The following is a 15,399-nucleotide window of genomic DNA, read 5'->3' on the forward strand; positions in this document are numbered from 1 at the left end:
TGCGGGCCCTTCCTGTGTCTGTTTATCTGGGAGACCCCTAATGGCCTGTGTAACTTTTCAGTGTCTTGCTGGCCCTGCACTTGTCCCTTCTTTCTCATGTTACTATTTATCAGACCCCAAAATAAATGCTTTCACAGCACACCTTCCTTTCTAGACTTGGGTCTTCACCTGCCTTCTGCCTGCCACTCCGACCTCCTTTGGGTACAGAACTCTCCGTGGCCAGGCCGAGTCTCTCCACCAACCTGTTCTTCACACAAGGACTCTGGGGCAGTTTCCCAGATAGCATTTCTACCTCGTCTGACTTCCCAGACCAGAGCTGAGTGTTATAGACGGATGCTGCTTTCCATCTGTGTCTGTGGGAAGGGAGAGGAGGGAAGCTGGAACCCTGTCTGGGGCACAGGGAGCTTTCTCTTGAAATCCTACGAAATGTCCTGTATTTCAAGTTCACTTCCTGTCTCATGAGCTTTGGCTCAGGACACATTCTGCCTCTGCCAAGGTCCCTCTGCTTCTCAGTGCTTTCCCTAATGTTTCCCAGGGCTCCATTCCAGGCCAATGCTCCTCTTCTCTCCAGACTGTGATCAGTGAGATGTTCGGGGTTGCACTGACCCACCATCCTCCTCAACACCACTGCCGGGGGTTGGGGCTGAGGCCAAGAGGTGAACTACCTGGCCTGAGAATCATGTTCCTGCCTTTGGCTGCATTGTTTTTGATTGGACCATATGAAACTGTTGTTTTTGTAGGTCAAGAGTCTCAAGAATCAGAATTTCAGACACTTCAACCTACATATGTAATAAGGCCTCTTTCCCTTCTAGTGAATTTTTTCATATTCACATGTAAGATTATTTTTAAACAGACGCACACCCATCTGTAAACATATATACGCATCCCACCAGGTGATGGGAGAAGGTCCCGTGAACCGGCTCCATCCTCACAGCCCGCCCCAGACGGGTCACCGAACAGGGAATCACGGCAATCCCTTGCTCACAACTCTGCCCTCATGGCCCACTGCCAGGGGCATGACCTTGGCCAAGGCGGCCCAGCCAGATCCGAGCTGGTTCTCTCTTCCACCGTGTGCCCCGCATCGGTTCCCTAACCACCAGCTGCTTCCCTGCCTTACTGCTTCAGCGCACCTGGGGGCCTGCCCCTCAGTCCCTCTGCTGAAGGCTTCCCTTCCAGCTCACCGCAGAGCCGCTGCCTTCCTGCCCTCGGGACTCACGTGCTTCCGCCTCGTCACAGAATCCCCCAAAGGACACGGATTCCAAGGGCACAGCACGGGGCTAACAGTAGCTCTACCCATGGGGGTGGGCAGGAAAACCCAGTTTTGTTCTTAGTTACTTCTGCAGTAGGAAGGGAATCCCTTGAGTAAATCAGAGAAGTCGAAAGCGATCACGCAGGAGGGTGTGTAGCTTGTGCTGCTCCCCGGAACACTGTGTCTGGTGGGGCCAGGCGTCTGAGGGCCACCTGTAACAACGCGGCATCAAGAAGCGTGTCCGGGTATAGAGGTGGCCTGGGGGAGCTCCTGGCCTAAAAGCTGCTGAAGGGAAGGAGGGCTGAAGTGCCCCCGTGAGGGGACACTGTGGGGACAGAAGAAGCTCGGGGACTCTGAGGTACTGTCAAGCCCCAGGCTTCCACTGCCCAGTGAGCAGTCAGCATCCCCATCACAGCCAGGCAGACATGGGGCGGGGGAGGGGCACCAGATGGCGAAGGCCCCCAAACAGGAAAGCTAACTCCCTGTGAACGGACTGGTTCTGAAGGAGGGAGCCTCGAGGGCCAGAGACTGGCACGTCCCTCCTTCTCCATACTCACTGGTCCGGGGCTCCCTCCTCCTGCAGTCAGCACAGAGGGCTCGGGAGGGCAGGCAAGAGCATCCTGGACCTGAAGCCCCCCTCAGTCAGGGTAAAACCCCCACCCTGACTTCACAGGGTTACTGAGGAGTAGAAGGGTCCTCCAAGAGCCAGTCCTCTTGGGTTCTGTGACCTCTCTCTCTCTCTCTACCGGCCTCCAGGAGGATTGCTGTGATGAGACATCTGCTGGAGGAGGGCGCTCCGGCAGCGCTGGCGTGTCTGTTTAACGCCCCGCCGCGCTCCTTTATCCTCGTCCGGCTGCGCACTGCTACGGAGCAGAGCGCCAGGCTTCCAGCTCTCAGCCCCGAGCCTCTCAGGGAGGGTCTCCTCCCCCACATGGTCCAACTCACATGTTTCAGCCTACAGGTCTCTAATCAAGTCCTCGGAGTTCTGAGTGAAGGCCCTTTCCTTCCCCAACCTAGAACAAGAGTTATGGAGCTTCATTTCCTGGAGAAAACATGTAAGTGGCCACAAATATATAGTTGGGGGTCATCCCATCTGCGCTAACTGCAGAAACAGAACTGGTAATCGATGGAAAACACAAACACCCCGTGCTAGAAAAATTCCAAAACCAGAGGTGCCTGGGCGGCTCAGCCAGTGAAGTGTCTGCCTTTGGCTCGAGTCATGATCCCAGGGTCCGCTGAGCAGGGCGCCTGCTTCTCTGTCTCCCTCTGCCCCTCTTCATGCATGCACTCCCTTGCTCTCAAATAAAAAAAAAATCTTCAAAATAAAATAAAATCCCAGGAACAAACTTCTAAAGCAGCTAGCTACTCCCTTTCACCTGTAACAGAAACCAGCAGAAAGGTGAGAGTTTAAATAATCACTCCCCCTCCTCCCTCGGCAAATGGCAGGTGTTTTGCCGGGAGCACTATGTAACTTGTCCACAGAGATGAGCACCGTCTTATCCCATAAAGGCCGGCACTGGGCTTCATGTGGATAGAAGGTGGATAGAAAGGACCTGGAGAGCAAAGCTGGGGCTTGGTTGGCGGCTGTGAAGCCCGCACCCCTGGCCCAGCGCCCCGCACTGAGCTGCCCTGTTACAGGTTTCTCTGCAGTCTAGTCACTGATTAGTCAAAGACCCGGGTCCAAAGGAATCTCAACACACATCCTACAGGGGATGATGATGGCCTCCTTTAGCTGACTCGGGCTCCCACCCTCCCAGTGACTTACCCAGTGATGTCCCCTCTCCTGCCCACTCTCCCCTGTGTTTCCTGTCCCCACACAAGTCAAACAGGCAGGTACGTGGTGCAAAAAGACTCACCCCTGGGCACACAGCACAGCAAGGCGCCTGGCTCTGAATGTCAGGAATGGGTCTTGCTGTGCCCCTGACCTCTATCCTGGCCTTCCCTGGGTACAGCAGGGAACCTCCCTGCCCCAGACCGGATGGAACCCACACCACACACAATCACCAGAACCTTCCACCAAGACAATGACAATATTAACACGGCACAGGACACGGATTCTGAATCACTGTTCTGGTGGCTTCGTTTCTGCTCTACTCAGTTTCAGAACCTGACTCCCTAAGGCCTGGGTTCACTGGCCAGCACCAGTCAGGGTTCATTAAGATCAGTCTTCACTGCTGAGTGTTGATGTCACAGAGCCGTTTAGCAAAGCAGGGGCCATGGTTTTAGGCTAGACAGTAAATCAGATGCCCAAGTTCAGAGAGAGGCACTGTCTACTCAGGCTCTGCTGAAGATAGCAGGGGTGGGAACATTTTCTTGGCATTCCTGACAAGTGCATGGCGGCTCTCCAGGTCCTTTCTATCCACCTGCAAATACTCCCGAGAGTTAGCAACTGATCCTCTTCTGTCCTACGGACGCAGCACTTCTGGAGCACGAGTTCCCAATGGACCCAGCCCGCTGAACCAACGCAGAAATAGCGGCTGCCCAACACACACTGTGGAACACGGCCTGGGTTCTTCTTTCCACACCCCCGTGTGCCCAGGCCCACCTGAACGGGCACCCCAATGGCCACACATCTTCACGTACCAAAGAATCACTCCAAAAAGCTAACCCTGTGGTCAGCAACCATTACTCATGTTCTGCCCATTGAAAGGCCTTTGGGAGGAATTAAGCAGCTGCTCTGTCCATCCCACTGGGCAGAAGAGGCGAGGAGGACCACTGCTTTTGCTGAAATACAGACTACAAGAGTTAGCACCGGAAACAAAGCCTCGAGTCCTGAAGGGAGGGTCTGTCCTCGTGGCCACGCCCAGCAGGTGGGGCACACATTGGCTTCCTTGGTTTGAAGATTGCCCTGTAATTACATCTCCAGATAAGCCTGAAGTATGAATCTGCCATTCACAATCGACAGGATCCTGTCCTCACTCTCAACTTCATAATAACAGAAAATAATCATGAGCTAGCCACACAAGGCCATCTAACATCAAGCACAGCTATATTTCAAGTCTCACATGACCGATGACCGAGGGTCAAATCTGCTCCCCTAAAGTCGGTTCGATTAAACAACCATCATGTCAGCCCGAAAGCTGGAGGAGAAGACCAACCATCCACGTGCCACGAATCCCCATCAAAGGCCGGAGGGGTCTCTGGATTTTGTGAACCCCTGGAAAGAGAGATTTTTGTTTCTCGGCATTACCAAAGGACCAACCAAGTGTGTCCACATGTAAAAGTAAGTTTGCTTACTTAAATGCAATTAGCCAACAAGGCAACTGTTCTCCCAGACCCTGGAAGTTGCACTGCCACGTCTGTTCTCACGCAAGCCCGCTGTGGCTTCAAGCACAAAGGGTGCTGAACCCAAGAAACAAAGACTCGGCGGGCCAGGAGCTTCAAAGTGCTTAAAAATACAGAACAGAGCGGGGGCTTCTTCAAGGTCCTATTCGCTTTTGCAAAAAGTAATGACACAGAACAATCCTAAAAAAGATGTTAATTTACAGAAATTTAACATAATCTTAGATATTCTACCACTAAATTTCTTAACCTGCAATCCACAGAGCACAAGTAGGCCCACTTTGAGGCTTAGGATGGCGAGGGACTCCTTTAAACTATATGCATGTGTACAAACTTTATAGGGAGAAGGTCCACAGCTTTCAGATAAGGGGCATCCTGACCAAGGTCTCTAGCCAGCCACTGCATTATGACCAGTCCTCTGCACTAGAAAGTTCTGTCTAGCTCCTATGCTCCTTAATACTCCATACTATCAGAATTCTTTGTCCTAACTGGCAGAAATGCGTGGCACTGAGATGGTCTCATGTGTGTGTTTCCCCCCTGACCTGCTAAAACTCCATGGAGCCTTCAGGGACCGGCTCAAATCACACTTCCTACATGGGCGTTTCCTGGTAGCTCAGCCAGAATTAATCTTCCCTGTTCTCACCGAGCCACCTGCCTCCTTTTACAATGGCATCTAACATGACATCCATTCAGATTTTATATTAAAGAATGTAACCGTCTCCCCAGCTAGTCAGAGTACCTGGAGGGTAGACAGTGGCACCTGCCGTCACCAGAGGCATTACCACACAAGTTCCGAAACACCACATACACAAGCTTTAGGAACAGCCCAGAGAGAGACTAGCATCTTTGAGATATGAAAACAAAAAGAACGAATAAGAAGTCCTACTGGGAATAATGACAGGAGGTCAAAGCAACGAATAGATTCAAATCATCCCTGCAGAGGGTAGTGTGAAGGGATGAAGTTAAAGAAATGATAGTTTCAGATTCAGGCACAACTGTGATCCTGAAGGAGGAGTCCTGGACTAGTCATCAAAAGACCAGGATGATGGAAACTTCTGGTTCTGCCAAGATGGGAGTAGCCCCATTCCTCCTGAGTCCTCTCCCTTACCACTAAAGATGCTCTGGACAGACCACAACAAGCAAGAATAGGAAAGACAGTGGAGACAGGAAGGCAGGCTGCCTGGGATTTCAGGATCTGAGGAACCACGTGGCGGGGAGTCCCCAGGTCCTTACTGCCTGTCCCAGACACACGCTGCACAGCCTCCAAGCTGGAAAGCCAAAAGGTGCGGATGGAAAAGAGCTCCGAGAAAAGCTTGTCCCTCCTAGCAGAAGGACTGGGGAAAGGGTGGTCTTACAACAGAAAACTCTTTTTGGCAACACCTATCCTATTCTAGCCAAATGCCAACAGAAGAACTACAACACATCACCCACTGAGGTTTCAGCAGGATTGAAGGGGAAGCTGATCTCCCATTTCCCCTTCCTGCCCCGCAGAACCAGGAAGCATCTTCCAAGTGGCCTAGGTAATGTTGGCAGGGCCAAACAAGTATCTCCTCTCCTAGCCCCTGCCGGGAAATGCAGAAGGTGCCCCAGTTCCCCGACCCAGGTGGCCTCAGTGGGGAGACAAGCCTCCATCCTGACCCAGTCCCAGAGGGCAGGAAAAGGAGGTGGGAGGCTGGGCATGGTGCCACCGTGCTGCCCCCAGTACTCCCCGGGATCAGCCAGGCCAGGGTGAGCTGATGTCACATCCCACTCAACAAGGCAACAGAGGCTCAGGGAACTAAAGGTCAGGAATAAGAGCCACTGACCCTCCTACCACCAGAGTCTCAGAGGGAAGGGACAAAAAGTGCGGCCGAGAAAGTGTTTGAAGAAATAATGGTGGGAAACTTCCCAAGCTTGGCAAAAGACACATCTGTACAGATTCGAGAAGCTGAGCACACCCTAAGCATAATAAACTGAAAGAAACCTATGTCCAAACAAATCAGAGTTAAACTCTGGAAACTAAAGGACAAATGAGCAATCTTCAAAGCAACCAGAGAGATAGGACACATTTACTTAGAGAGAATGAGCAATTCAAATAACAATGGATTTCTCATCTGAAACCAGGGAGGCACGAATAAGGCACATTTTTCAAGTACTAAAAGAAAGCGTCAGCTGTGAATTCTGTAACTGGCAAAGAGATCTCACTGATGAAGGGGATACAAAGACATTCTTGGATGTAGGGAAGCAGAGTTTGTTGTAAGCAAGGCCACCCTTAAGAATGGCTAAAGGAAGTTCTCCTAAGGAATATTCGGAGAAAGGAAAAGGTAACCTCAGGAAGAAAAGATCATCAGAGCAGGCAAAAATAGGGGTAAATATAACAAAACCATCCTACTTCTCCTAAGTTTCTTAAATCCTATTTGATGACTGACATAAAACCATCTGATGTGGGACTCAGGATATAACAATAAATACTTAAAACATGTATATTTAAGGGGTGCCTGGGTGGCTCAGTGGGTTAAGGCCTCTACCTTCCGCTCAGGTCGTGATCTCAGGGTGCTGGGATCAAGCCCCGCATCGGGCTCTCTGCTCAGCAGAGAGCCTGTCTCCCCCACCCCCCTTTCTGCCTCTCTGCTTACTTGTGATCTCTGTCAAATAAATAAATAAAATCTTTTAAAAAATGCATATTTAAGATATGGGGAGGGTAAAGGGATCTGAACGGAAATAAAGTTCCCACACTTCACTCACAGCTGTAAAACACTGATGCCAGTGCACTGGGATAAGCTATGTGCGTATATTATAAACCTAGAGGAACCAAGAAAAGTAAACAAAGCTTTAATCAATACACTCAAAAAGCAATCACCAATTGATCAAGATGGAATCCTAAAACGTGTTTAAATAGCCCACAGGAAAGTAAAACAAAAGAAAAAGAAAAACAACAAAATGGGAGGCTTATGCCCTAACATATTAATTACCTTATCTTAAATGTAAATGGCCTAAATACTCACATTAATAAAAATGACCAGAAAAAAAAAATATGGTGTAACCATATGTTGTTTACAAAAAATTTGCTTCAAAGTAACAATGTGGGTAGGTTTAAGGGGTGGGAAAATACACAACATGAAAACATTCACTTGAAAGAAAAAGAGTGGCTATATTAAAATACCTGATAAAACAGACTTCAGAGCAAAGGAAATAACTGAAGACAAAGAAGGACATTACATAATGACAAAAGGATCAATCCACCAGGAAGTCATAATAATCCTAAATGTTTATACACCACACAACGGAGTCTCAAAATGTATGAAGCAAAAAGGGACAGGAGAAATTGACAAATCCACAATTATAGTTGGGGGACTGCCACACTTCAGTTTCAGCAACTGGCAGAAATACTAAACAGAAAATCTGTGAGAATATAGAGCACCACCATCAACAACAGTACCTGACCTGTGTAGAAAACTCTACCAAACAACAGATACACATTTTATGCAAGTGTCCATGAACATTCACCAACAAAGGCCCACAGAATATATACCAAGATGGACCATATTCTGGGCCATAAAACAAACTTTAAATATTTATTTATTTATTTTAAGGTTTTATTTGTTTATTTGACAGATTACAGATTACAAGTAGGCAGAGAGGCAAGCGGGTGGGGGGGGGGAGACTCCCTGCTGAGCAGAAAGCCCGATGTGGGGCTTGATCCCAGGACCCTGGGATCATAACCTGAGCCGAAGGCAGAGGCTTTAACTCACTGAGCTACCGAGGTGCCCCCAAACCTTAAGTATTTAAAAGAATTGAAATAATATATGTTCTCTGACCTTAATAAAGTCATAGAAATCAATAACAAAGATAACAGGAATATCTCTAAATTCTTGGAAACCTCAATACACTTCTAAATAATACATGGGACAAAGAAAATATCTGAAGAGAAATAAAAATACATATGACACTGAATAAAAGTTAAAATAAAACATAACAAAATATGTGGACACAGCTAAAACAGTGCCCAGTGGGAAATTTATAGCACTTAAAATGTTTACATTAGAAAAGAGGAAAGGTCTCAAATAAATAATCAAAATCTCTACCTCAAGAAACTAGAGAAAAAAGAGCAAAATAAACCCAAAAGAAAAAGGAAATAAGAACTGAAATACATGATATTGAAAAGAAGAAAGCCATAAGGCTAATAAAATAAAAAGCTGGTTCTTTCTTTTTTTAAGATTTTATTTATTTATTTGACAGAGAGAGCTCACAAGTAGACAGAGAGGCAGGTGGGGCGGGGGGAGCCCGATGTAGGGCTTGATCCCAGGACCCTGGGATCATGACCTGAGCCGAAAGCAGAGGCTTTAACCCACTGAGCACCTTTTTAGGTGCCCCTAAAAAGCTGGTTCTTAATGGGGGAAAAAAATAAAAGCGATAAACCTCTAAAGAGACGGACAAATATAAAAGATACAAATCACTGACACCAGGAAGGAAAGAGAAGATACACCTCTCACCATTCTCATTCAACATAATATCGGAAGTTCTAGCCACTGCAGTAATGCAAGAAAAAGAAACAAAGAGCATGCTTTAAGAAGAAATAAAACTCCCTATCCGCAAGGAACGATGATCTGTGTACAAAATCCCAAGGAATCTGTAAGAAAGCCCTTAGAACCATTAAGTGTATTTGGCAAGGTACAGGACATAAAATCAAGATGGAAATACCAATTCTATTGCTGTGTATGAACAAGGAATATGTGGAAACTGAAGAAAAAAAAAAAAAAAAGAACACACAGTATCATTTAGAATTGCTCTAAGGAAAAAAGATACTTAGTTTAAATTCAAAACACAAAACAGATCTGTCTGCTGAGAAATGCAAAATGCTGATAAAGAAATCAAAGAAGATGGAAATAAAGACATACCATGTTCATGGATTGGAGGACTTGCTATATACAAATGTTAATTCTCCATAAAATGATCTATAGGTTTAATGCAATTGCTATCAAAATCCCAGCAAGATTTTCTTTTTCTAATAGACACAGACAAGCTTATTCTAAGATACCAATGGAAAGGCAGAGGTCCTAGAATAGCTAAGCCAATATTGAAAATGGAAAATGAAGTGGGAGAAAGCACTCTATCTGATATTAAGGCCTACTGTATAGCTGTAGTAATCAACAGAATGTGATAATGGCAGGAGAGATATACAGATCAGTGGGACAGGATGGAGAACCCAGAAACAGGTCCATACAAATATGCCAACTGAATTCTGACAAAGGAGCAAAGCAATTCAATGGGAGAAGCACAGTTTTTCCCAACATGTGGTACTGGAAAAACTGAGCATTCCAGGCAAAACAAAACAAAACAAAACAACCCCCCCCAAACCCCTAAACTTCCACCTAAACCTCATACATTTTCATGGGATAATTACTCAAAATGGATCAAGGACTTAAATGTAAAATGTAAAACTACCATACTTCTAGGAAAAAAAAAAAAGGGATCTAGGGCTAGGCAAAGAGGTCCTAGCTTTGATACCAAAAGCATTACCTATAAAGGGGAAAAACTGGATAAACTGGCTTCATCAAACAAAGTTTTGTTCTGTGAAAGACCTTGTTAAGAGCGTGAAAGGGAAAGCTACAGACAGGGAGAAAATATCTGCATAACATAATACGTGACAAATGATTGGTATCTAGGATGTATAAAAACACCTCTCAAAACATTTAACAATAAAGCACAATAAACAACAAACAACAAAAAACAAGCAACCTAACTAGAAAACAGGTAAAAAAACATGAAGAGACACTGCACCAAAAAGGGTCTACGGATGGTAAATAAACACATGAAAAGATGTTCTACATCAGCTGCTGTTAGGGAAACGAAATCTAGCTCTTACACGCCTATCAGAATGGCTGAAATAAAAAAGGGCTCTCCGATGCTGGCAAGGATTCGGGGAAAGTGTCCCTCACACGTGGCTGGTGGGGATGCAGGATGATGCAGGCACCCTAAAAGCAGCTGTAACATTAACCATGCAACTGCCATTCAACGGAGCGACTGTACTCCTGGGCACTTAATTCCACACGTGTGAAGATGTGCATACGTGCAAATACATGCACATGAATGTTCATAGATTTATTCATAATAGTCAGAAAACTGGAACAACCCAGAGGCCCTGAATGGTTACACGGCGTGCTGTGCTAAATCTGTACCACGGATACCACTCAGCAAACAGAAGATGAAACTATTGATTTGCGATACCCACAACTACTTGGGCGATTCTCCAGGGAACTGTGCAGAATGATAAAAGAGGTCATGTTCTGCATGGCTTCATTTATGTAATAATCTGGAATGAATTATAAAGTTTTAGAATTGGAGAACTGATTAGTTACTGCCAGGGTCAGGGAAGGGCAGAAAGGAGGGGCTATGAAAGGCAACATAAGGGATCCTTAATGGTGATGGGAATGTTCTGTATCTTGATGATGTTCCCTTGTCAATATCTTGGTTGTGATATTGTATCACAGCTTTTCAAGCTATTACCATGGAAGGTAAGTGGGTAAAGGATACACGGGCTCTCCTACACCTGGATGGGACTCCATAATTATCCCAAAATTAAAGTTTAAAAAAAAAAAAAAAAAAAAAAGGACTAGGTCTGGTCACCAGCTCTGCCACGTGTTACTGGAAGGCTGACCTTGAGCAGATTTTAAACTCTCTATTCTCAATTTTCGCATTGGCTACAAGGGACAATACCAACTGAAAAATGGTAAAAAGTGGCAAATGTCATTTGTGAAGGACAGGGTAATGTGCACGGCACATAGTGAGTACTTCGAAAACAGCTTGCTAACACCACATCTCTATGTAGACCCAAACATTATTCTAAATAGTATCAATCATATGTCCACTGCTAAAGGCATGACAAAGCTATTAATTTAAAAGGTCTCTTCCCAAACTGATCGCCTAAAAATGGTGTGGCGAGGGGAAGAATTTTTGGTTTTAAAAATCGGAAGATAAATTTCTAACTAGTTACTGAATAGTCACAACAGATAAAGTGAGTTTAAAATGGAACTACAGTTAGTAAAAAGTTGGGAAGAAAAATAGGATATTGGCTAACACATCTTATTTCAGTTGACTAGGAAATCAGTAAAAGTTAATGTAAAAGTTAAGACGGGGCTTTCTAAAACGTACTTAAAACTATGACTTAGATTTAAGATTCTGTGTTTCTAAACATTTTCTCCACCTCCAGCGTTAAAAGAAAGTGAGAGGGAGCCAGCTAAATCCTTATACTTTTATACCTGCTTGCTTTGGAGGTTCAGAAAAGCAGCAAAAATACAATCTGGCTCTGTGGTAGAGAAAGACAATGACATGCACTTTACCCCAGAAGATGAGGGGAATTTTAAGCACACAGTGGATCCCCTTGAATCACACTGGGCTCCTAGCCTTAAAGTTGATGAAGTACTGGCCAGAGCTGACTCACAGAGAGGCTTTTGAAAGAGGTGAAAAGGAAAGGAGTGTTTTATCATTCAAATTATTCCCTTCCTTTCATTCCCCAGCAAGATTCTAAAAGAGCTATTTCTACTAAAATAAATTATTTTAATAACAAATACAGAGAGTGGGAATACCAGTACCCAAGCCTGGAAGGAGGAAGGCCTGAGAGGCCTTACCCAGGGTTCCATCATTCAGGTCCCCATGAGGAGCCACTTTCCCCCAAGACCTGGAGAGTTTTCTCATGGGTGAAGTGAAAGAAATGTACCAGATAGGTTTCTACAGCCCTCTGCTAAATTTAAAGTCCCTTGGGGCACCATAAAATCTAGTCTCCAGACAGCTGTCTGGTATGACAAACTCTCCTCTACCTCTGCTTTGAGACATACCTGTAATTTGCTTTCCCCAAAATGGGCGCAGGAAAGAGTATGTGAGAGGACAAGGAAAGGAGTAGGGAAAACTAAAAACTAAAAAAACAAAACAAAAACTCTGCAATGATCATAGGTGCAGGAGGGAATCTGCTTCCTGCCGCTCATGGTCAATTTTATCCAGATTTCCTTTCTTTGGGGCCCTCTGGCACAGACTCACAGTAGAGAGAGACTAGAACCCAGACTTTGCCAGCTCTACAGGTTTCCCCCCAAAACACTGCCAAGAAGAAGAGGAGGGGCAAGGAATAGGAAAGCCAGAAGATTACACACCACTTAAGAGATACTCTGAAAGTTGCAAAGCAAGGAAGGACTATGTATCCTGATGCAGACAAACAAAACAATTACAGGCCACGGAGGAAATGTGAACACGGGCTGGGTATCTGAGAATATTAAGTAAGGAGTTACGAACTCTAAGGTCGGATAAGGGTACCAGGGCTGTTTTTAAAACGAGGTCTTATCTTTCGGCGACAGACGCTATGAGAGTTTCTAACGGCGTAGTACGGTGTCTGGGATCCGCCTCGAGCCACAGGGCAGGGGTCTGGGCGAACCCAGCTGTAAGGAGATCAGGGCCGAAGTGGGGGAGGGGGCGTGGGTGCGGACGGCTCCTTCTATTCTCCGGATTGTGGGTAGGTCTGAAATTTTCCACCGAGGGCCTTGCGGCCGGTTCCCCCTCCGGTCTACGCGGCTCGTCCGCACTTACTGGGAGGGCAGGAGAAGGAGGGTTCCCTGACCCCCGGAGGCTGGCTGTGGGAAGCGCCCAGAAGCCATCCCGCAAGGGCGCGTCCCCGACCGGGCGTCCAAGACCCGGCCCTCCCAACCCCCCGAAGCCGGCAGCCCCCGAGAAGGGAGAGGCGGAGGCACCCCTCCCCGGCCAGCGCCATCCCGTGCCACCCCGCATTCCCGCTCCCCAGCCCCGGCATCCGGGAGCTGCGGCCGCACCTGCGCGCACCTGGGCGCAGGTGCGCGGGCGGGGACGCGGAGGCGCGCGCACCTTGAGGATGTTGTCGAAGATGGTGTCGCGGAACTCGAGCAGCGCCTTCTGGTCGAACTCGCGGCCGTGGATGATGCGCATCTGCTTGAGGAAGGTGGACTTGCCGCTCTCGCCCGCGCCCAGCAGCAGGATCTTGACGAGGCGCCGCACGGCGCGCCGCTCGCGGGCCAGCCCCGCGTCGATGTCCCGGCTGCGCCGCCGCGCCTCGCGCTCCGCGTCGCGGGCCCCGCCGCCGCTGCCCGCCCTGCGCTCGCGGGCCCCGCCGGCCTCGGCCGGCAGCAGGCAGCGGCTGAGGGTCCGCACCACGCCGGACATGGCCGCTCAGGCCATGGACCCCGCCGCGGGCGAGGCGAGCCCCGCGCGGCAGCCGGCCGCTCCCTCAGGCCGCGTCGGTCCGCCGCCGCCGCCGCCCCGAGGCCCGCTCTCGCCCGCCGCTCGGCCCCGGCAGAGGGGCGGTGCGCGCGCCTCTAGAGCCCGGCGATTGGGCCGGCTGTCGTCCATCCGGGCGAACGCGCCCTCCGACTGGACCGTGCCGCGCCGGGAGGCGGGCGTCCCTCCACTCTAGGGGCGGGGCCGGCGCCGAAAGAGGCGGGATCTTCGGGGTGGGGGCGTTTCTCATTGGGCGCCCGGGATGAGGTTCTTTCTTTCAGAATGAAAGGGAGGCGGGGTGGCCGGGGAGGCGGAGCGGCCGTCCGCCATGACCAATTATAATTGCTCTGGCGTCACGTCCATCACGGCGAACGGGCTTGGGATTGGGAGACTGGAGAAACCGGGCGGGACCAGAAGTGCCAGGTGTACAGAAACATTCTCCCTGGGTTCCCAGATTGGGTCAACCTGTGAGACCAGAAGGTTCGCTGAGTGGACTATGCCTTGCCGGAAAATGCCAATAGGAGGTGCAGCTGCTCTTTTTAGGCTCACAGAGACAACTGTTCCTAAACCATTTCCTTCGAGAAACACGGGGGAAGGGGACACACATTTTCAAACAAATGCACCCTTTGAGAGTGGCATGGCCTCTGGGCGTCTGTCTTCTCTGAAAGCTGGCTAAGCAATCAAATCACCAGAAGCACCCCCTCCCACCCGAAAAAGTCTTAGGTAGCACAGTGATTGGAGTCTGCAGTTGCTGGGTCTGAGTTGGAATCTCCCCTCAATCCCTTACTGGGTACGGAAGCTTACAGGCAGCTCCCCCCAACCCCCAACCCCATATTTAGTGTCAATCTTCTATGCAAAATGGGGGCGACTAGAGCAACCAACTCCTACGGTTATGGAGACACAGACTGAGAACGTGAATTTGTAAAACACGTCTCAGGCTGCTGAGACCCAAGTAAGATCTTGCTAGGACCTTATTACAGATTTGAACCTGTCCCAGGTGAAGCGAGTCACAACCTCTTGGTAGTAGTTCAGGTATCTCTTAACCTCCAGGTGACTGGCCAGATTTGGGAACCGTGGTCGGTTAAAAGCCAAACTGAAGCGTATTAAAATGTTTAAGAGTTTGAAGTATTGGAGCAAAAATTCAGTCACACCAGAAGTGGTTAAGAATACTCCTCAGAATGGGCCAGGGCAAAGAATTCTATAGAGAAAGTGCCAGGAGCAAAGAAAGGAAATTTATTCTCTATAGCTTAAAGGTTAGCTGGCTGTTTGTGATTGGTTGTCTTCAGCGTTTCGATTTTGTAACTGTGAAGCATTTACAGGCTTGGATTTTGGCTTGCTTTCCTAAGCCATCACTGCATTAAAGCCACTTTAGTCCAATGGCCTCCTTGTGAATTGTTTTAGCAAGTCTTAAAGATGATCCTGTCCCCAAACCCTTCTCACCAGGTGGATAAAATAAAAACCAGCTTGTAAACGGCTGACCCAAGTACCCAGGTTCCACACAGGATGGACTGGAGCCCTGCTCTCAATTTCACTGTATCCTTGTCTCTGTGTAGAGAGGAGTGAGTGTTAGAAAAAGTGATTTTGAATGTTATGTCATCCCATTCTACAAATAACCTTTACATACTCATGAAAACACCAGGCACTGGAGACTTTAG

At 48.0% G+C, this 15,399-nt stretch overlaps 1 protein-coding gene across 1 annotated transcript in view; it reads right to left on the bottom strand.

The window, feature by feature from the left end:
• Nucleotides 1-13,777, bottom strand: part of GNA12 (G protein subunit alpha 12) — a 99,781-nt gene extending 86,004 nt beyond the window's left edge. Inside the window, exon 1 of the mRNA XM_059414321.1 lies at nt 13,376-13,777. Coding sequence (XP_059270304.1) covers nt 13,376-13,690 — 315 coding nt within the window. The 5' untranslated portion in view covers nt 13,691-13,777. The remainder of the gene's footprint in view (nt 1-13,375) is intronic.
• Between the last annotated feature and the right edge of the window lie 1,622 nt (nt 13,778-15,399).

This window comes from Mustela nigripes, chromosome 11 (genome assembly GCF_022355385.1).
Source record: "Mustela nigripes isolate SB6536 chromosome 11, MUSNIG.SB6536, whole genome shotgun sequence".
Taxonomy (NCBI): Eukaryota; Metazoa; Chordata; class Mammalia; order Carnivora; family Mustelidae; genus Mustela; species Mustela nigripes.